Here is a 23,468-nt window from a genome sequence, read left to right as displayed (position 1 = left end):
TGAGGTGACTTGGAGTGCAAGATAATGATGGACTGGGATATAGCCCCAAGTAATTACCAGTGGCTGAGATTAATTCAAGCATTTCATCCATAACTTTTTGTATACTTTTGTATATAGCCCTAAGTGGGACGGGTGTGTCCAGACCTGGGTCCAGTGCACACTGTATTGCTGCAACCAAGTTATTCCAGGCTGATGAGCTCATAATAAGGGCAAAACTGGTCCTGGGTTGCTCGTGTTCTGGGTGAGGGAGGACTTGGCTTGGCAGTTTGGGCTGGACTGTTCCCAGTGGAGCAGAGTCAAGACTGATTTACATATTACTGGGTCCATACTGAGGTGGCATGATGTGCAAAATGACGATGGACTGAGATGCAGCCACAATAATTACCAGTGGCTGAGATTAATTCAAGCATTCCATCCATCACTTTTTGTATAATTATATATGATTGAAGATATAGCACATAGTAAAGCCCCTCTGTACAATCGTGTATGGCCAGTTTTGTGTAATACAGTCCAGCAGCATTACTGTTTAGATAAAATATATTGTGAATACCACTAGCAACATGCACTTAATTGCAGGACTTCACTGTTGGAGACTGCGCCACCTTTCTCTCAATTTACATATCCTACGATTAGGCAACTTATGACTCTTAGAATCTAGTCCTTACATATTGTGGCACAAACATAACAGACTGTGAAGGTGTTTTCCCAGCTGCGCACTCACAGCATTTTAGTAGAGCATGAGCACGGACCAGAGGAGCATGTACACCTCTTACATGCTCATTTTTGGTATGCAGTGTATGTTTCATACCAGCAATAAAAATATGGAATGGTAATACATACTGGTGGAGCTTGTTAAATTTTAGTTATTAGTTGCAAACACAGCGTTATAAATAGAGACTAAGCCCACGAAAGTGTATGATTCAATATTTATGGTCCATTGTGAAAATTACAGAAAGTCTTGTCTTTTTTTGTTTTGTGGTTTCAGATGAATTTCATCATCAATACTGTATGGTATAATTTGTGTGGTGCACCTAGAGGGACACATGAACTGAGCCGGATGACTGATTGTAAACAGTCTGACCACCAGCAGTTGCTCAGGGTAGCATTTCAGTTCATCGTTTTTACCCACTGTTTTGCAGAGGTCCACACTATGCAGATCAGTAGTGACCCTGCTCCTCTTGTGAACAGTCCATTTCGAACTGCCAAATGGGAGCCCTTCGAAAGGGATCACAAGCAACCCTAGACCAGTTTCTGCCTTATCAGGCATTATCAGTGGGATATATATTCTTGGCTCCTGTGGCGCAGCAAGCAACAGACCCATGTGTGGGCATACCCTTGGACATCATGGTCCTCATTATGAGATTGGCGCGCGGCAGAGGCCGCCCTCCAATGTCATTCGCACGGAAGACCGCCACGCCGGTCTTCTGCCAGCCGGTCCTATTAAGAGTTGCTCGCTGGGCCGGTGGGTGGAAACAGCGTTTCCGGCCACCAGCCCAATGGGGAGCAGGGCCTTAACATTGATGCCAGCTCATAATTGAGCTGGCAGCAGTGTGGTGGTGCATCAGGTGCAACAGCACCCGTCTCGTTTTTCACTGCCCGTACATCAAGCAGTAAAAAACGCAAAGGGGCTGTCCAGGGGGGCCCCTCTACTGCCCATGCCAAATGCATGGGCAGTACAGGGGCCTCCTATGCCCCCATTCTGCTACTGCCATGGAAAGGCTGGCAGAAAGGGGACTCGTAATCCCCAGGGCAGCGCTGCCCTGACGGATTGAGACCACCGGCACCGCCAGGCTGTTGGCAACCTGGTGGTGTCGGCGGTCCCACCGTGGCGGTTCCGACACAGTCGTAATGTGGAGGCCAGACAGCTGCTCTGGCGGTGGTCCGACCTCCACCGCTGAACTGTCGGTCTCATGACCAAACACACAAAAAGGCAATGGGATGATCACTTACAAATAGTTAAACCACTGGCAATTGCTCAGAGTAAGATTTCATCCAATCTTTATTTGCCTACTGTGCTACTCTAGAGAGAAGCCCTTCTTATGCAGTTTGGGAGCAGTCACACCTGAGCTGCCAGGCAAGGGTTATATGTCAAAATATTGTTAGCAAAGATGTTGTCTAGCAGAAATAGTGTGTCCTAAATGTCAGTTACATCTTCCTGTTTGGTTTTGATTATTTATCATTAACTCCAGTGGAGCAGCATTTTTGTAAATGATAATTAGCACACAGTATTTCTCTCAGACGATATTTTGGCTACGGTATTTTGTAAACTCCCAGGGTTTTCCATCTAACTATTCAGCTCTAAGAAGAGACTCCAGTATTTAAGCATTGTTCATTGTCCTCTGCTGCTGCTTTGCAAAAGTTCCTGATAGAAAACATGTAATGCTCTTTATCATCAAAATTTGTTGGATACTCTTTTAAAGTATCCTGGGGTTCCATGTTTGTGTCATGCATCTCTCTACAAATAACATAAAATTAAATACATCTTGAAAAATAGTAATTAAGGTAAGACAAAGTCTAAAGTTTCAAAGGAGAAGAAGTACCATCTCAATCCTTTGAATCAATCAATCAAGGATTTATAGAGCGCACTAATCACCCGTTAGGGTCTCCAGGCGCTGGGGGGGGGGAGCTACTGGTCGTAGAGCCATGTCTTGAGGCGTTTCCTGAATGTCAAGAGGTCATGGGTCTGGCGAAGGTGGAGCGGTAGGGAGTTCCAGTTCTTGGCGGCTAGGTGAGAGAAGGATCTTCCTCTGGTGGTGCGGCGGATGCGGGGGATGGAGGCGAGGGCGAGGCTGGCGGAGCGAAGATTGCGGGTGGGGGTGTGGAAGGTGAGTCTGTCGTTGAGGTAGGCTGGGCCTGTGTTGTGGAGGGCCTTGTGTGCGTGGATGAGGAGTTTGAAGGTGATCCTCTTTGATACTGGTAGCCAGTGAAGGTCTGAGGTGGGGGGAAATGTGGTCGCGGCGTGGGATGTCCAGAATGAGGCGGGCAGATGCGTTCTGGATTCTTTGCACCTTTGTTAGGAGTTTGGTTGTTATTCCTGCATATAGGGCATTTCCGTAGTCCAATCGGCTGCTGACCAGGGCGTGGGTGACAGTTTTCCTAGTTTTGACAGGAATCCACTTGAAGATTTTGCGGAGCATGCGGAGAGTGTTGTAGGAGGAAGAGGCAATGGCTTTGACCTGCTGAGTCATGCTGAGTGTGGAGTCCAAGATGAAGCCTAGGTTGCGTGCGTGGGTGGTGAGTGAGGGTGCGGTTCCTAGGGAGGTGGGCCACCTGGAGTCATTCCAATTTGAGGGGTTGGTGCCAAAGATGAGGATTTCTGTCTTGTCTGTGTTTAACTTGAGGTGGCTTGATTCCATCCAGCTGGCGATGGCGTGAAGTCCATTGTGGAGGTTGTTCTTTGCAGTTGTAGGGTCTTTCGTGAGGGAGAGGATGAGCTGAGTGTCGTCTGCGTAGGAAACTATGTTGATGTGGTGGGTTCGTGCGATGTTGGCGAGGGGGGGCCATGCAAATGTTGAAGAGCGCGGGGCTGAGCGAAGATCCTTGGGGAACGTCACAGATGATTCTGGAGGCTTCTGACAGGAACGGTGGGAGGAGGACTCTCTGGGCTCTGCCTGCAAAATTACGAGATCCAGTCGAGTGCGTTGTCGTGGATTCCAGCGTTGTGGAGGCGTGTGCGGAAAGTGTGATGACATACCGTGTCGAAAGCTGCGGAGAGGTCCAGGAGGATGAGTGCTGCTGTTTCTCCTTCATCGAGCATGGTCCTAATGTCGTTTGTGGCAGCAATCAGTGCAGTCACGGTGCTGTGGTTTCTGCGGAATCCGGATTGGGAGGTGTCGAGTACCTTGCTGTCTTCCAGGAACCGGGATAGTTGGCTGTTTACAATTTTTTCGATGACCTTGGCTGGGAAGGGGAGGAGGGAGATCGGCCGGTAGTTCTTGGGGTCGTCTGGGTCTGCCTTTGGTTTCTTCAGCAAGGCGTTGATTTCTGCGTGCTTCCATCTTTCTGGGAAGGTGGCTGACTCGAAGGAGCTGTTGATGGTTTTGCAGAGGTGGGGGGCGATGATGATGTTTGCCTTATTGAAGATATGGTGTGGGCAGGGGTCCGATGGTGATCCGGAGTGGATGGAGTCCATGGTGGTTGACGGTGATCCAGGTGTGGAGGAGGTTGGTGTTGCTTGGAGCGTTGGGTTCTTGGGTGTTTGTAGTCAGCTGGTGGGTCTGGGGTTTGAAGCTATTGTGGATTTCTTCTATCTTTCGACGGAAGTGGGCTGGCAGTGAGTTGCACAACTCCTGTGATGGCGGGGGTGTGTTGGATCAGGTCCTGGGGGTGGAGAGCTCATTGATGATGCCGAAGAGCTCTTTACTGTTGTGAGCGCTGGCGTCAATGCGGTTTTTGAAGTGGGTCCTTTTGGTGGTGCAAATCAGTTGGTGATGTTTGCGTAGGGCATCCTTGAAAGCGATGTGGTTGGAGTTGGTAGGGTCGAAGTGCCAGGTTTTTTCCATTCTGCGACATAGCCGTTGGGATTCCTGTAGTTCTGGGGTGAACCAGCTGGCCTTGATTCTGTGGGAGGTGTTTGGTTTTTTTTGGAGCGGTGCGTGGGTGTTGGCGCAATCTTCTATCCAGCGATGCAGGTTGGTGGTGGCTGTGTTGGGGTCCAGGATCCCAGGGGGTGGGGCCCGGGCGAGAGTGGAGATCAGTTGATCCGTTGATATTTTGCTCCAGTTGCGTTTGGGGGGGGTTGTGTGCGGTGGTGGTGAGTGGTAGGAGAAGTTGATGCAGCTGTGGTCTGTCCAGCTGAGTTCGGTGGTGTGGCTGAAAGAGACGTGGTTGCTGGCTGAGAAGATGGGGTCGAGTGTGTGGCCTGCGGAGTGGGTGGGTGAAGTGACGAGTTGCTTGAGGCCGAATTTGGCGAGGTTGTCGATTAGGTTGGTGGTGTTGATATCGTTGTTGTTTTCTAGGTGGAGGTTCAGGTCTGCGAGGAGGATGTAGACTATTGAGGCGAGGGCTTGGGAGCTGATGGCGTCGGCGATGTCGTCGCAGAACTGCGGTCTGGATCCAGGGGGTCTGTAGACCAGTGTTCCTCAGAGTGTGTTGTTGGCGTTGATGTGGATTTTGAAGTGGAGGTGCTCAGCGGAGTTGTGGGAGTTGGTGGAGACTCTTATGGTGTTTTTGTGGACTATGGCGATTCCTCCTCCTGGTCTGTTGATTCGGTCTCTTCTGGTGATCTTGTAGTTTTCTGGTATGGCTATGGCTACATCTGGTTCCGAGGCCGAATTCATCCAGGTTTCGGTGAGGAATGCGACGTCGGGCGAGTATGTGGTCAGGAGGTCCCAGAGTTCAATTGCATGTTTGTGGACGGAGCGGGTGTTAAGTAGGATGCATCTTAGGCGGTTGTCTATTTTGATTTGGAGTTTGGAGGTTAGGTTGCAGGTGAAATTGCAGGCTTTGCAGGAGAAGGGTCCTTTGGTGCGCGTCGGTGTGGACTGGAAGCAGATGGAGGAGCGTCCTGAATTAAGGGCGTGGAGTTCGTTGGCAGTGTAAAGGTGTTCGGTGGCGTGGGAGGCGTGTTGGCCAGGGGGTCTGACGCTGGGTGCAGTCTTGGCGCAGACGGGCGCAGTTGGGCTTGCGTTTGGCGCGCCAGCGGCCGGCATAAGAGGGGAGGTGGGAAGGAGTGGCAGCTGGGAGGAGGGAGGCAAACCTCCAATGGGAGTGAGGGGGGGCGGGAGCAGCAGGAGTCAGGAGGAGGAGGGAGGGGGCGGGACCGCGGGGAAGCAGCGGCGCAAAGATTCTGGGAGAGGAGAAGCCAAGAAGCCCAGACAAGCCCAAACAAGCCCAAAACAATGGCAGCACTTACCGGAGCAGTGGTGAGGATGAAGCGACCTGCCTGCAAGGATGCAGGATCAGAGTTCGCTTCTAACCTCGTGCTGTGGCCGGCATAAGAGAAGAGGTGGGAGGGAGTGGCAGCTGGGAGGAGGGAGGGAAACCTCCAATGGGACTGCGGGAGGCAGGGGCAGCAGGAGTAAGGAGCGGGAAGAGCTCCTAGGAGGAGGGAGGGGGGCGGTACTGCGGGGAAGCAGCGGTGCGAACCTTCCGGGGAGAGGAGAAGCCAAGAAGCCCAAACAAGCCCAAACAAGCCCAGACAAGCCCAAACAAGCCCAAAACAATGGCAGCACTTACCGGAGCAGTGGTGAGGAGGAAGCGACTTGCCTGCAAGGTATGAATGATATGTAGTCAAAAGTAACAGGCCAGAGTTACCACTGTCATTTGTTCTTAGAAGTGCAGTGAGAGTGTATAGTATTTCTTGGGACATAACCTGACTATTGACATCCTAGATTATATAACCAGACCTACAAATATTTGCTTGATTACCTGTTTTAGTAAGTGTAAAAATGCATTCCTGTTTCCACACCTTAAGGTCAGAGTATGCATGGCAGGACATATTCCCCCCACCCCCACCCCACCCCACCCCTTCCGAAGGTCTAAATCAAGATGCAAGGTTTGTGAACTGATTAGCTTGTTTGTGGACAGGGTTGTAAAGCCGTATTCAGAATTCTAACAATTCTTTTATATCTGGGCTGTCACAAAACGCAGAGAGGTTCAGGAATAGGGTATAAGCTCAAACAGAGAACGTCATAGATATTGTGCAGAGGGAATATCCACAGTAAAGGCCTAGCATATTATTTAGTCCTTTGTCTTGTACATGTTGGGCATGCTTTATCTAGTGATGCTAACTATTCCAAGAGAGGTCTTGCACAGTTAATAATAGAACCAGGGCATTGGCTGCTGGTTGTGACCAAAGTCTAAACCTGTACCCAATGGGTACAATAGTAAGCTGTGTTCCTCAGTTAGTGGTCAAAGGCCTTACTCTGTTTTCAGTGGCCACTGACAAGGCTACATCATTTGCTCAGTTAAAACTGGGGAATGGGATATAAGTCCTATTGTGTGGCTGTACTGGGCACAGACGAAGAATCCTCTGTGATTACTAGAGGCTGGTGGATTGATTGTTACTAGGACGTGGGTAAAAATCTGGTCTCAGACCTGTGATCAATATATTATTTCACAGGGACCTGCTTGTCATGTCCTTCAGCCATACTTAGTTTGTCCTGTGTACAGAAAATGGCTTTCACTGTGAAGTGTTTCCAGGACATAGATCTAATCCCTACTATAAACCCAGTCTCAATGGTAAGTTATTTTATTGACCACTTCAAAATACACAACACATACATAGCTGTAGATTCCACTCGCTTTCTGAACCAGTTACTTTGGAGTAACAGTATGTGTAAGGAAATGCCTCCTTGGCATGGTTACCCCCTGACTTTTTGCCTTTGCTGATGCCAAGTTATGATTTGAAAGTGTGCTGAGGACTGCTAACCAGGCTCCAGCACCGGTGTTCTTTCCCTAACCTGTACTTTTGTTTCCATAATTGGCACACCCTGGCATCCAGGTAAGTCCCTTGTAACTGGTACCCCTGGTACCAAGGGCTCTGATGCCAGGGAAGGTCTCTAAGGGCTGCAGCATGTCTTATGCCACCCTGGGGACCCCTCACTCAGCACAGACACACTGCTTTCCAGATAGATTGTGTGTGCTGGTGGGGATAAAATGACTAAGTCGACATGGCACTCCCCTCAGGGTGCCATGCCAACCTCACACTGCCTATAGGTATAGATAAGTCACCCCTCTAGCAGGCCTTACAGCTCTGAGGCAGGGTGCACTATACCATAGGTGAGGGCATAAGTGGATGAGCACTATGCCCCAACAGTGTCTAAGCAAAACCTTAGACATTGTAAGTGCAGGGTAGCCATAAGGGAATATGGTCTGGGAGTCTGTCATGCACGAACTCCACAGCACCATAATGGCTACACTGAAAACTGGGAAGTTTGGTATCAAACTTCTCAGCACAATAAAGGCACACTGATGCCAGTGTACATTTTATTGTAAAATACCCCCCAGAGAGCATCTTAGAGATGCCCCCTGAAACCATACCGACTACCAGTGTGGGTTGACTAGTTTTAGCAGCCTGCCACACACCAGACATGTTGCTGGCCACATGGGGAGAGTGCCTTTGTCACTCTGTGGCTAGTAACAAAGCCTGTACTGGGTGGAGGTGCTTCTCACCTCCCCCTGCAGGAACTGTAACACCTGGCTGTGAGCCTCAAAGTCTCACCCCCTTTGTTTCAGCACCCCAGGGCACTCCAGCTAGTGGAGTTGCCCGCCCCCTCCGGCCATGGCCCCACTTTTGGCGGCAAGGCCGGAGGAGATAATGAGAAAAACAAGGAGGAGTCACTGGCCAGTCAGGACAGCCCCTAAGGTGTCCTGAGCTGAGGTGACTCTGGGGGTGATTCTGACCCCGGCGGTACAAGACCGCCGGGGCCAGGGTCGGCGGGAGCACCGCCGACAGGCCGGCGGTGCCCCGCAGGGCATTCTGACCGCGGCGGTTCGGCCGCGGTCAGAAGAGGCAAACCGGCGGTCTCCCGCCGGTTTACCGCTGCCCTTAGAATCCCCCATTGCGCCGCCATGGGGGATTCTGACACCCCCTACCGCCATCCTGTTCCTGGCGGTTCGCCCGCCAGGAACAGGATGGCGGTAGGGGGTGTCGCGGGGCCCCCGTAAGAGGGCCCCGCAAAGTATTTCTGTGTCTGCTAAGCAGACACTGAAATACGCGACGGGTGCAACTGCACCCGTCGCACCCCTGCAACTCCGCCGGCTCAATTCTGAGCCGGCGTCCTCGTTGCAGGGGCATTTCCTCTGGGCCGGCGGGCGCTCTTTTGGAGAGCGCCCGCCGGCCCAGAGGAAATGTCTAAATGGCCGCTGCGGTCTTTTGACCGCGGTGCGGTCATTTAGCGGCGGTACCTTGGCCGTCCGCCAGGGTCATAATCAGGCCCTCTGACTTTTAGAAATCCTCCATCTTGCAGATGGAGGATTCCCCCAATAGGATTAGGGATGTGCCCCCCTCCCCTCAGGGAGGAGGCACAAAGAGGGTGTAGCCACCCTCAGGGCTAGTAGCCATTGGCTACTAACCCCCCAGACTTAAACACACCCCTAAATCGAGTATTTAGGGCCTCCCAGAACACAGCAAGATAGATTCCTGCAACCTAAGACGAAGAAGGACTGCTGAGCTGAAAAACCTGCAGAGAAGACGGAGACACCAACTGCTTTGGTCCCAGCTCTACCGGCCTGTCTCCCCCCCTTCAAAAGAACTGCTCCAGCCACGCGTTCTACAGGGTCCAGCAACCTCTGAAGCCTCAGAGGACTACCCTGCATCTAAAAGGACCAAGAACTCCCGAGGACAGCGGCTCTGCTCCAAGAAAGAAGCATCTTTGCAACAAAGAAGCAACTTTGAAAGAACACACGTTTCCCGCCGGAAGCGTGAGACTTTGCACTCTGCACCCGACGCCCCCGGCTCGACTTGTGGAGAACCAACGCTACAGGGAGGACTTCCCGGTGACTGCGAGCCCGTGAGTAGCCAGAGTTGACCCCCCTGAGCCCCCACAGCGACGCCTGCAGAGGGAATCCAGAGGCTCCCCCTGACCGCGACTGCCTGCTTCTAATAACCCGACGCCTGGTAAGGACACTGCACCCGCAGCCCCCAGGACCTGAAGGATCCGACCTCCAGTGCAGGAGCGTCCACCAGGTGGCCCTCTCCCTTGCCCAGGTGGTGGCTACCCCGAGGAGCCCCCCCTTGCCTGCCTGCATCGCTGAAGAGACCCCTTGGTCTCCCATTGAACTCCATTGCAAACCAGACGCCATTTTGCACACTGCACCCGGCCGCCCCTGTGCCGCTGAGGGTGTACTTTTTGTGCTGACTTGTGTCCCCCCCCCGGTGCCCTACAAAACCCCCCTGGTCTGCCCTCCGAAGACGCGGGTACTTACCTGCTGGCAGACTGGAACCGGGACACCCCCTTCTCCATTGAAGCCTATGCGTTTTGGGCACCACTTTGACCTCTGCACCTGACCGGCACTGAGCTGCTGGTGTGGTAACCTTGGGGTTGCCCTGAACCCCCAACGGTGGGCTACCTTGGACCCAACTTTGAACCCTGTAGGTGGTTTACTTACCTGCAAAATTAACAAACACTTACCTCCCCCAGGAACTGTTGAAAATTGCAGTGTCCAGTTTTAAAATAGCTTATTGCCATTTGTGTGAAAACTGTATATGCTATTTTGCTAATTCAAAGTTCCTAAAGTTCCTAAGTGAAATACCTTTCATTTAAAGTATTGTTTGTAAATCTTGAACCTGTGGTTCTTAAAATAAACTAAGAAAATATATTTTTCTAAATAAAAACCTATTGGCCTGGAATAGTCTTTGAGTGTGTGTTCCTCATTTATTGCGTGTGTGTGTACAACAAATGCTTAACACTACCCTCTGATAAGCCTACTGCTCGACCACACTACCACAAAATAAAGCATTAGAATTATCTCTTTTTGCCACTATCTTACCTCTAAGGGGAACCCTTGGACTCTGTGCATGCTATTTCTTACTTTGAAATAGTACATACAGAGCCAACTTCCTACAGTATATAATATTGTATTCACTTCCAGTAAATCATGCATCTTCAGATACTAATTCTACCTCCTCTGTCTTCCATGTACAGTGCAAGGAAACAAGCAGAAATTCAAAACTCTTAGGCCTCTATTTGACTTTGAGACAAACCAGATAATGCATGTTCACCCCCACCTCTTGCCCCCGTTTTGACTACTTGGCACTAGTGTAACAACTCTGCAAGCCCTGCACCCTGCTAATCAGGACTCAGTGCATGTGTTCTGACTATGTAAAAGTGAATGTTTAATTGGCTTATATCCAATTGGCATACTTTAATTTATGTGTAAGTCCCTAGTATATGGTGCCAGGGTCACCTAGGGCCTGTCACTTAAAGTTTCTCCTGAGGACTGCAGCACTAGATGTATCACCACAAGTGTGACAAGGCAAAAATGTGACTGCTATCCTGCCATTGCTGCTAACTTGACTTTGCATTTCAAGCCATGGCAAAGCCTAAGCCTTCCTTTTCACATTTGTAAGTCATCTCTAAGGCAGGCCTATTGAGCCATAAAGCCAGGGTGCATTACATTAAAAAGTTGGACCTGTAGTTCTGTCTTTTAAAGGTCCTAGCAGTAAAAAACACCCATTGTTGTTGAAAGGCTAGTAACCCCATTGGTGAGTGCTGGAATACATACGGACATTTCAGAATTGCTAACTTCTGAACGGGACTATTAAGTTGGTACTTCAAGGTATCAAAATAATCAGTGCATTAAATTTGATATAGTGGTTAAATTGAATGTAATGCTCCTAGAGTGTACAGTGCATCTTTAATAAGTTCTCACTTTGTTGCTCAAGGTTTTCAGTGCCTGTTTAATGTTGCATACAAAGACTGTCTTTCCAGACAGCTTCCTGGGTAGAAGTGTGAACGACTACCAGGAAAGGAAACAATAGATCTCTCCCTGGCATGAAAACACATAGGGTGTGAGCCCAAAAACAAGCTTCAAAGATTGAAGCCACCTTTGAAGGGCAGATAGTGGACACATGACAGGGGCTGCACTTTTGTCCTGGTAGACAGGTTGGCATGAGGGACGGAAAGAGGAGAACGGTTGCCAAACCAGTTTTTTTCGTGGGCGTGTAGCCCTCTGGTAACCACACCTCTAGAGTGAGCTACCAAGCTCCACAAAAAGAAGGAAGTGTTCTGCCATTTTGAGAATGGATAGGTCATACCATACTTGGATAGCGAGATGCCCCACTTCACAGGAAGTTGTCATCAAGCAGGAGGGACCCAAGTAGCCCATTGGCTAGTGACTGCTACATTCCCTAAGGGTACTTTCTGGGCATAACTGTGGCACCCGGGCCCCAGACCGCAGATCTCGCCTATACTGAAGAAGAGGGCCGCAGTAGGATTGCCCTGCTGACCTCGGACCTTGCAAGGAGAGGCTGCACTGAGGTTTGGACTGCATCTGCTGATGCTTGGTCTAGCAAAGAGAGGACTGTGCCTGTGATGCCCTCCTCGAGGAGAAGTCATCCCGGAGCGTCAGACAGAAGAAGAGACTCCAAAAGTCAATTGACTGATTTCCTATTTCAGCCCCAGGGCTACTGAAACTGAAGAAACCTGCCTTGGGGAGTTGGTAGCCCAGATCACCAGTTTGTTGCTCTGTGCTGAAGTGCAGACTGGGAGACTGAGTTCTGATACTCAAAATTTGCATCCGAGTCTGCTGGAAGTGCAGACCGGGAGACCTACTCACGATACTCAAAATTTACATATGAGTCTACTGGACGCTGGAGAGTCATTGGAGGTTAGTTTGGTCATCCTGAATGAAAGTATTAGAAATGGGATCTCTAGTTGGCAGTGGTTTGTACCCTGTCCAAGTAGGGACCTAGGGACCCTCACTGTAGTTCAGGGAAAGGGAGTCACAGAACTAAGATAATACCTGCTCACCTCATTGGTAGGTTGGCTAAAGCAGTTAGGCTCATCTCTGAGGCAATGTGCAACATATTTGTTTTACACACACACACACACACACACTATTTTAATAAATAGAGAAAACGTTAATTTGCTTAAAAAATGTTTGGATAAAGACAGGGTTATGCAGCATTTCCTTTGAAACGTCTGTTCTTTCTGCTGCTAGTGTGTTTCTGGTAGGCAAAGTGTGTTTAAATGCTGTGTGTGTTTAAGACTGCGTTACCGCCTACTGTCTACAGGGGCTGAGCGGAGCGAAAATGTAAACACATTTGGTGAAACGCTGGTCCCCAAAAGGCAGTTTTTAAAAAAGTTCTAAAAATCGACACAAATGTTCCTGACACCATTGTTTACCATTTAGAGGACATTGCTTTGTGGGACCTGGGTTCAGGTCCCCAGAGCGTAATCAAGTCCCCACAGCATGAGTGTGTTATCACACCCAAGTCCCCACAAGGATAGTAACACAAACCAACACACACAGCTTTCTCTCTTTTTCTCTCGCTGTCAAAACACCACAAAAGTACTCCACACCAGTTTAGAAAAATAGCCAAAACAACAAAAATCCTCTACATACACAAAAAAAAGATATGAATTCTCAAAGACTAACTCTTAGTTAAAGCACTTACAAAACAATAGCTCTAACTGGGCCTATCAGGGCCTCCTGATGGAGTCGTTCCCAACAGTCCAATGCCACTCACGAGAGAGCGCGGGCCAGTCACGGAGTCGCATGGATCCCAGGTACCGTGCCTTGTAAAACTATGAGGAAACAAAGATGTTGCACGGAGTCGAGGAGGTGAGGCCTTGCTAGAGCCGGTGCTTCATTGGTGCGTTACTGTTACTGGGGAGGTGAGACATCTGTTTCATACTGCTAGGCAGAGGAGGCGAGGCATTGATTCCTTACGGTTGCCTGGGAAGTGATGCGGAGTCGGTGGCGAGGCATTGGTTCCTTACGACCCAGCAGAGTCAAGGAATTCAGCAGGTCAAGATGTGTGGTGATCACACCACGGGGCCACAGGTGCTTCAGCTGGGTCTGAGTCCCAGACATCAGGGACACATCTCGGGACCCACGCTGTGGCGGGATTTTGGAGGTGTATCTAAAAGTATGGAATAGAAGAAGTATACATCCTTTGAACTATGATTTGTTCATAAAAACAGTTTGAGTAATATCTTTAGGAGCTGAATTAACAGGCCAAACAATGCATTGGGTTCAGATCTAATTGAATTTCAGTATTATTGAAAATTGAGATGTGTTGAGCTTATTTGAAAGTATTTTTTTCTGTTTCAAAGTGAACTGTTTACTACCAAAGTTAATGGAACATCTTAAGATTGTTTTATGCTGTTAAATTGCATTCTTTATCTTCTATGAATACAGGTTGGGAATTTGGCTTTTTATGTCTGAAATGCCCTATGGAACATTGTCAAACAGCATGTTGTGGAAGTTGTTCTTTATTATGCACTGTGCAGAAGACCAACATCTCGAAAAGATCTGCTCCTCTGTGTATCCTTTGGACTGCAAACAGAAACTCAGACGTAGGTTTTGGTCAAGTATTTTGTAACTGTAACTGTGCCATTATTTCTGTGATCTCGGGGGCTTTTTATGGTTGAGCATATGACATCCGTATAGATGTAGCCCATTCATATTTCAACATGCTGGCTGTCTTTGAGTTCTATAATGTAGGGCTGTTAAACTTTCAGTAGCTTTTGAAATGTTCTAAACAACGCTGTGCTTTTAATTATGCACTAGTTCAACTTTGTGCTTGTCACTGTGGTATTGAGAATCATAATCTGTTTTCAAGTTGTGAATTTTGTGCACCCACCATTTTACATTAGTGAGAGAAAACGTTCACCTGGTTCAGATACACTGGATTACAGTTAGAGGTCCAGCAAGGATATTTCAATAGCTTGCATTTTTCTTCTTCTAGACCATCCCATCTTGCTGGGAACATTGAACACAATGACTGAGGGTAATGTGAATTGATGGCTCACTTCTCTTTAATAAGATCAAATATGGCAATCAAACGTGGAGATATGCCAGCAACACCAGTTAAAATGGCCTGCAGTCTAACACTATAGGCCTCCCTAGGCTCTCTGCTGTCAACGAACAGAGCAGGAATAAGTGGTTAATGAGGTAACACTTCACAAGGTAACACTTAGGGGGTTATTACAACTTTGGAGAAGGTGTTAATCCGTCCCAAATGTGACGGATATACTACCAGCTGTATTACGAGTTCCATAGGATATAATGGACTCGTAATACGGCTGGTGGTATATCCGTCACTTTACCGTCACTTTTGGGACGGATTAACACCTCCTCCAAAGTTGTAATAACCCCCTTAGTAAGGTAAAAACTGTGGTCACTGGATTGCAGTGGTACAGGGGCTGGATGTAAGCAGATACGTGAGAGGCTGGTGATAAGCAATAGTACAGCATTACTAGGTATAGTCAAAGTAAGGAATGTATTAGTGTGCAGGATAAATAAAGATCTATTGTGGGAAACCAGACAATATGACAGAATAGGAGATTAGGGACAAATGCTATGCTAACACTAGCTTGGGCAACAGTAGAAATGGCTAGGCATCAGAGAGATAACCAAGGCAAGAAATAATTAACATGGTTTTAAATATCAAGAACAGAAAATCAGAAGTCAACTTCACGATGTACCCAAAAGTAATGTCCTGCTGGCACAGGGAAATATAAACAAGGATTCAGAACAAGGACCCCAAGGATGTACCCAACAATCATTGGCACAACTAATGCCTCACTGTTATATTGAACTCGCACTGGAACTTGAAATTAGGTTACAGGCAAAAGTAGTAAACACAAGAAGGAAGAAAAACCTCCCATTTCTGTGAATACATGGTCTGAAGCCCATCAGGGAAGGGTTACAAATTCAGGGTAGTAATGAAAGGCCAAATTAGGTTTAGACTATGACGAAAGGAAGAAACAGATACAACACAATGCTGCACAAGGCATCCCGAAAAAATAGCGTAGTAGCAGCGTTCAGGATGCTTCTCAGGTTCACTGAGTTTGAGAAGTGCAACCAAATTGTGGAAAAGGCAGGAGCTCCCAGTAATGTCAGTTGATAGCACAAATTAGGAAGTAAGAAACTAGCCTTAAATCCCTCCTCGTAGCTTATACCCCCAGAGGGCAGGACTGACTGGAACACAGAGCAAGTCTGTGAGCTAACTATAATGAAGCGCATGTGACAGAAGGTAAAATCCCTCCTCCAGCTTTCTGCCGGAGTGCACAGAGACTCCAGATATCAACACGTAGACCGAAGTAAACTCTAGAATGGAACATGGGATGGATCCTGTTGCAGAACCTGGCAGGAAAGCATGACAAGCACTACAGAGGCATGTTTGGGGTGATTACAGAGTATTCATAGTATTGTATAATTTGAGTCTCTGAAGATCTCATCTCCAGTTCTCACCCTGAGGGAACACTTACAAAAACTACAATGCATCAGTAGCTGGGAAGCAAACCTTGAAATGGAACCTGGGCTTGATCTGATCAGGGGGATTAGGGAAGCTTGGAGTACGGCACAGGCTCAAAACAAGTGTTTACAAAAGGGGAAGTGGTGACAGAGAGGTTTTCAAGTAGCAGCACACAATTCAAAATTGGAGGATCCTGACATTCTCTTTCCCATAAAGACTGAACTTCTCATGGCAGGCTCAGTGCATGTGTTAGTCAACCTAAAACCATTCTACAAGGAGCTGTCCTATCGGCTATCATACTATTAGTGCAGAAATTCAAAACTCTTAAGCTCTATTTGGCTTTGAGACAAACCAGATAATGAAAAACTACAGATTGTGTCTACATATTCTGACTAAACTCTGTCCACTCCTAGAAAATACTACAAGACCACAATTGTGAGGATCAAGTATTGACTACTGTAACTTGCTGTTTTGGGAACACTGAAGATCTTCGCTTGTCTCCAAAACTTTCAGAACCATTGGACGAATAGTTGTCAGTGTTCCCCAAAACTGTTATGCGGCTTCGGTTCTGCAGAAACTTAAGCAGTTTACATGCATCTCTTTAATTGAGTTTAGATCCCTCACACCGATTTTAAAAATCAAACATACTTATTTCCAGGAACACAGGAGCTCATGTTTCCACAGGTATGGGCCTTGTTGGAACATTAAACATTAGTGTTGCTTGTTCAAAATGACTGACCCTCCCTGTCACTTGCCCAGTTGGCACCATTGTATTGGCCCACCTGTACCGTAATACTTCCTGCTCTTATTGTGTTTTTCCTTTGTTTGGCTTGGTTTTGCACGGAATAGTTTGATGTAGTAACCTTATCCTGCAGTTAATCTCTCCGCTGTTTCCCATCATCAGCTGACTTCTAATTAATCCCATCCACCCTTTTAAAAAAGCCTTGAGTCTTCTAAAATATTTTTCACCACTGACTTTAATTGCCCAACCTGATTGTGAATGTTTTGAAATATGCACACAAAGTGAGGACTTTATGGGTGTACACTATATGCCACTTACCTTCATGGTAAAAGGTATGTTTCTAGCCTTAAGGTTTTATCTTTGGCAGGTGACTAGGAGAGGCATGAGTAGGTGTCAACACCACCCCAATTATATTCTTTTAAATGCAGCCCAGTAGTTTATTTATTAGCAGCAATATTATTAAACCATTGGCAATGTCATGGATGAAGTCTGTTGCATGTCTTGAATCAGTGCTAGAGATCCCTCTCTGACACTCACAACCAGCAGAAGAAGGCCAGACAGTGCTAGACCAGCACAGCAAAAGTCTCTGTTCTGTGTACAAAGTCTCATATACATCACAGTTTTTATAGTTAATACGTTGTCAATCGTTCTTATTGATGGAATGTGTAGACCTTGACGTTATCAACATGGTAGGTTTCTTGCTGTGGAGATCCAGCAGTATAACAGTTTGGAAAAGATGTTTAATATCCATTTATGACTAACCTCACCCCAGTGTGTTTCCCTCTCATCCCGTTGTAAGAAAATGGATCATTAGTTGTGTGGCCTGCACAAGTAATGGGTCCACGTATGCCTCCACTGGGAACCAAACACCCCCATTGTAGCACTTGAATCTCACAGAGTAGCAAAGCGGAGCAGTTTAAGGCCTACTCAAGGGAGGTGGTGTGGGCTAGCAGTCCCCTTCACAGACACACAATAATAACATTGAATAAATTATTGTCCAGTCTGTGCCTTTTCTTTTGAAAAGGGCAAAGTACATTTATTACACACACACTACTCTAACTAGGTAGCAATTTACAAATATACATAAGCAGATGAAAATGCATCTTGGTGACATTGCGTAATCACTCTTACCCCTATCACGTCAAGACCTTGTATTAAAATGCTATGATGGAATATCAGTTTGAAGGAACACACTTAACATTGCCTATAGAACATGCATACTTTGAACATAAATGATTGTCAGTGTCATTTCTTCATTAAAACATTCATAAGGGAAGGGATCTGAGGATGTCTGGGTGATTGGTGAATGCAAAACAACTTTGAAAATGAATAACACAATACAAATATCACACTTATAATCACAACCAGTGTAATTATATCCTTTCACCCCTAGTGAGTGCTTGCAGAGACACTGTTAATGGCATTCAGCATACGATAACCATCACTTTTAGCAGTGCACAAATGTGCAATTACCATCTTTCAGCCGTATAGGGTGTCTGCCAGAATGAAAACTCCCAGCTGCAAAGCAAAATCCCCTGGGAATGCTTGAAGATTCTAAAAATCCTTGGGAAGTCATTTGTCTTGAGTCGCACCAAACGTAGGATGGGGAAATGTTAGATCCTTTTGTGGGGAGGTTGCACTGCTCCTGCAGCTCCCCCGCACTTCTACTAACTTCCTGGGGTGACCCTATCCCCTTAGGGCCACCACAAATGGAAAATGATTGTTTTGCAGCTAGGAGACGCAAGGCACTATGGGGTGCTCCTTGCCGTTTTTTTATGCATATTTTAACAGTGGCTGTCCCACTGATTCGGGGAAAGTCACAAATTCCTTGCTCTTAGTTCCTTTCTTGAAATACAGCCTCGCACACCATGCGTCGTCCCTCAAGTTGTCCCATTCCACCTGGACACCCCTCATGCACTCTCATTGCCGAGTAGCTTGCGGAGCCCACCCCTGGCTGCTCTCACCAGCTCCCCACGCAGCTAGCACAACATTCTGGTCTGCTTGCTGCCGGGAGCACATGTGTACTTAGTGGCTGTTCTCCCCGCTACCCCTTGACACTGGTGCAGTGAAGGCTGGTTACTTGGGGGGAGTGCAGCGGGACTCCCCCGACTCTCTCCCGGCGCAGGGGACCAGGGATGGAGTTCTGGGCCCCTTCCCGCAATCTCCAGGGATCGCGACGATGCTTCCTCACTAGCATATCTTCACGGGCTTAAAGAGGGAGTCCTGGGCCCCATCTTATCGCTGGGGTCCGACGCCACTCCCCTGCACTTTTCCTCACAAGGCCTAAGGATTGGGTCCTGGGTCCCTTCGTCATATTGCGGGTTCATGACAGCACTCCTCCACAGTCCTCTTCCACATGGGGAGAGCGCAACAGTGCTTCCCTTTATTTTTCCTGCTCTGGGGGAAGGGTCAGAGGCAATTGAGTTTCTGTGGCAGAGCCCCACGTGCTTCGATGTCTGCTCAGCAAAAGGTCAGAAGTCACCCAGCTTCAAACTGTCCAAATTCGGGCCTGCTGGGACGATTCCGATGATTCTGGTCTCATTTTGCTCTTTGTGGTGAGCCCTAGCCACTTGGATCTCTTTCTTTCGACCTCCTGGACTCAAATGTGACAAGCTTTGCAGGTAGCTTTTTTTACTGGCTGCATGTGCCAGCCTTTCACTTTGTTTTCCTCTGGGCCTCTCCTTCTCCTTGCGCAGAAGCCCAGTCTTTTCCCCAGCTGGTCCTTAGGGAAAGGGGACCAGCATCCCTGGTCCCGGGGAATGCCCCAGTGGTCCTAGGGTCAGTCAGAGTCCTTGGGCCTGATGGCAGTCAGGGGTTTCTCCTTCTAATTGTCCATGTCGGCTGCCTCCATTTCTGGTGCCCAGCAGAAAAGCAAACCCAAGAAAGAGCTCTCTCCCCTGCCCAGGACCTCTTAAGTGGGGGCAAGAGTGTCCAGCAGGGGTGCACCTCTGACCTATCCTGATGCGCCACATCACCTCTCTGTCCCTGTCCCAACCTCCCTGCACAGTCATCTGGGATAACTCAAAATGGCATCACCCAGGAGTCACCTGCCACATTTGCTCTTGCACCCCTCGCTGACATCACTCATCACTGCCAGGGACTTTCCCAGCAAATCTTCAAAGGAGCCTTCCTCCTGGTTTGTCTCCAGAGGTCTGGACTTCATTCTTTGTTTAGTGGCCTGGGGGCTGGCCCTCTTCCTGGCACAGGGTGGCAGCTAGCTGATTGATTCAGAGCAATCCGCCCACCCACTTTCCTTCTCATGCACTGTTAATTGGTCCTTTCGTGGGGGGAGGCTTTTGTTCCTTCAGCTGCAGAAAAAAGTAATTAACTGAGTCCAGCAGGGTGACAAAAGGCGTGGGCCCTGATCCTGAGCTGAGACAGAGAAATATGACATTCCTGGATGACCCATATGCTGTACATATGTGGCTTTTGACTTTACAGAATTGTTCTTTTCAGACAGGTTACACTGTACATCGATACAACCCTGGAGTCTGTTGACCAAAGGGGAGTGGAACTACACCCTAAGATAGCCTTCTCCACAAGTGTATAATGGACTGTCACTGCAGACAAGATAGTAAACCACACTGAGTTTCCCTATCTGTATACACCCACATAATAAGGCCTATCCCAGTTCAATACCCAACAGTGCATGGTCCCTCCTGCGCCAAGCTACGTGTGCGCAGTTCCTGGGCTGTGCACAACAGGAGCCTCCCATATTCAGTCCTCACATGTGTGTACACGCTTGTCCACACACATAACCAGCCAAGTGCCTCTTATCCTTTGCTGTGTTGCAACAGCCTTATGTTAAAAGGTGCACACTGATGGTAAACATGTGCACACTGATGGTAAACATGTGCACTCCATTTTGCCATGAATTTACTGTGGGTGAGTCCCAGATTATGAGGCCCCACCACAGTAAAAGTACTAACACCAGGTGATCAAAAAGCAAATAATCCGGGAGGATTTGATGGTCGGAACAATCTTCTCACACCTGTGATACCAATTTGGGGCTCAGAACAACCCTACAGAGGTCTTCATCACAGAATATGCAGTCAAGTTTACTCAAAACGTACTATCCCCCAAACACATGTTCTTGAACTCTGGTTGTACCTGAGTGGTAAGGACAGTATATATACATATTGCATGCTTAAACAAAATCCTCGGCAATAAACATGCTGGCAAAAGGTACACATTTCAGTGCTCTCCGCAATGCAGCATGTTTGCACAACTGCAAATATGCATAAATTAAACTAAACCATCATATGACAATGTCTTCTGCAAACTAAAACCTTAATACTAAACAACACTAAATTATTTATCACACTGGAAGATTTACTGAGGTTGTCAGTGGAATTTAGGGTCAGACACTCTCTAACTGTGGGAGTTCCACCTTTAAGTCTATGCCTTGGCAGTTAGTATGATTTCTCACACAAACTATTCTGTGAATTCAATTTTGAGTCCTGTAGATGATTAAGAACCGGTGGTTTTCTCATTTAAATGCTGCTTTTAAGATGTCAGGCTTTTCAAAATCTTGCTTTAACTATATTTTTGTAGATGAATAATGCTGAAGATTATTTGGGTTTGCAGATCCAGAGTATCGAGAAGCTTTCCAGTCTTACCTTGCAACAGTGAACAACTCTGAAGGAATTTGTCTGCTTACGACCTTTGCTCAGATGGCACAAGCCAAGCAGACAGATGTTGATGAAGACTTTGTAAAGGACATTGCCCTAGAAATATATGAGGTAAATACATGCGACGGATGTAAAGAAATGACAGTAGTTATCCAAACAATGATATTGATATTTCTTATTTAATAAAGAGTGGTTAAATGCTTTCCTTTTTCATGTTGAAATAACATCAGGCATCTTTCCTGTGCTTTAGCCTATGCTTTCTGTAGCCAGCTTCTTTAAATGCCAGAGCTAGTGCTGGCCTCTTTTGAAATTGTCCTATCTTTGTGAATCTTTTTCTTGATACTTGGGTCCATAATGTTTATAATATGAAGGAGTCAGTTAAACTGGAGAAAGTATTACCTAACCAGTGACTATGATTATGTTATCAGTATAATCCAGTCGTCATGATCTGTATGTTTACAACAAGTACTGACTCTGTTGAGTCAGTATTATACTTGTTAAACAGATGAATTTTCTATTTTGCCATTTATTTCTTTTTTTAGTCTTTGCTTTTAGGTGACTCATAAATGCTTCAATATTTTTTTTCTGAGGCACTTTATAGCACCTCTCTCGTCTTCCTCTGTCATTTCCCCTTTTGCCCATCCTGCATTCTTTTTCACCTATAGTTTTTCTGTGAAGACATCCTGTTTCTGCAGCCCAAATTGGGCAGTTTGTCACTCTGTGGTGTCCTCAGTGAAACCAGTTTATAGTCCTGGCCCCTTGAAATTCCTTCGTAAAAAGTTGTTGTCCACAGATTTTTATTTTTCATTTGTATTTTTGTATCATTAGAGAAATAATTCAGCTTGGGTAGACATTGCTAATCCGGGGCGACTTTTTTTGGACAACATTTTTGAAAATTAAGGAAGTGTTGCAGTGATGATGTAATATTTCAGGAGCCGTGAGACCTATATACTTCATTTAGTGTAAAAACATAGGTTTTGGGGGTCAAGTACCCTTATGGAGACAGAAAATAATTCCTCAGAGCAACCCTTCCACCATTTTCCAAAATGACGGCTCTATAATTATTATTAAGCAGGTGGTAGCAGAGGATCTTTACCTCCTGCCAGAGTGTTGCTAACTACAAACTCTGATGACTCCTTCAACAAAGATAAATGTGTCATATGCCAACCTAATCTTAAAGAAAAGCTAACATCAACTGCGGCTGGGCAGAAGAGAGTGTGAGATGCTGATGAAATACGGCAAGGCAAAGTTCACAAAAGATTGAAATTGATATGTGAAGAGAATCAAATATTCAATCATTGTAACAACTAGTGCTGCAAGTCATATACAATAGAAAAAAACCTGTAAGAAACGTTGTCAAAAAGTAGCAGAAACCAGTGAATGACAACAAGAATCCAAGTCTTCCCATAAAGCGATGACAACCAAACCCAATGCCCATCTACTTAGAAGATCGATGGCTACCCCTCACCCACCTCCAACAACTGATCAGAAAGCAGAGGATCTTCAATGTGTTATCTGTTGTTTAGCCAGAACAAGGGCCAAAGGGATTGATGAAATAACAAAGTACAGAGTTTTTGAGTCTCAAAGGACAAACATGTTTTTATCTCTAGCTAGTTTCTTCCAAGATTAAGTTTTCAGCTGAACAACAGATCTAAACATCAAAGTGAATGTATTTGCAGTGGATTTGTATGCCCACCAGAACTGCATGCGCACATACATTCAATAATGAAATTAAGATGCAAGAATGTACAATGACAGAATATGTTTTTGTCAGTCTAACAAAAAGAATCATCCACATAAGGTGTTCTCAGCTGATTTGACTCCTGAAGTTCCTGCTGCCAAAATAAGATCACAGGATGCAGTAAAATCAGCAGGAGCCATTTTAAGAAGCATCCTAAAAGATTTATATTTTGGACTTACTGACAAATTTTATGATGCCCCAGAGGTCTGCAAATCATGGGAGTCGACAAGAATGCCTGATGTTGTCTTAACATTTTTTACATCATTGTTTAATATCAGCAAAGCAAAACTGTTCCGAACTGAAGTTCTTGAGTTTGGAACAGAAGCCAACAACATTGATGATGGCTTTGAAGATATAAGTGAAGAACTGGAAGACAATCCCATGAACTGCCAGGCTTATGCTGTGCAAATATACTGTCTTTTCCAAATCATGTTTTATGACTTACATCACGACAAAAAGAAAACTCTGCTTCACATGCTGACT

General features: G+C 46.8%; 1 protein-coding gene across 2 annotated transcripts in view; it reads left to right on the top strand.

Moving 5' to 3' along the window:
- The window catches only part of EPG5 (ectopic P-granules 5 autophagy tethering factor), a 568,130-nt gene that overhangs the window by 87,267 nt on the left and 457,395 nt on the right, over nucleotides 1–23,468 (top strand). For both annotated transcript variants that reach the window (XM_069218853.1, XM_069218854.1), the window contains exons 11-12: nucleotides 13,810–13,967; nucleotides 21,201–21,355. In XM_069218853.1, the coding sequence (XP_069074954.1) occupies nucleotides 13,810–13,967; nucleotides 21,201–21,355 (313 nt within the window). The remainder of the gene's footprint in view (nucleotides 1–13,809; nucleotides 13,968–21,200; nucleotides 21,356–23,468) is intronic.

This window comes from Pleurodeles waltl, chromosome 1_1 (genome assembly GCF_031143425.1).
Source record: "Pleurodeles waltl isolate 20211129_DDA chromosome 1_1, aPleWal1.hap1.20221129, whole genome shotgun sequence".
Taxonomy (NCBI): Eukaryota; Metazoa; Chordata; class Amphibia; order Caudata; family Salamandridae; genus Pleurodeles; species Pleurodeles waltl.
This window is presented reverse-complemented; position numbering and strand designations above follow the sequence as displayed.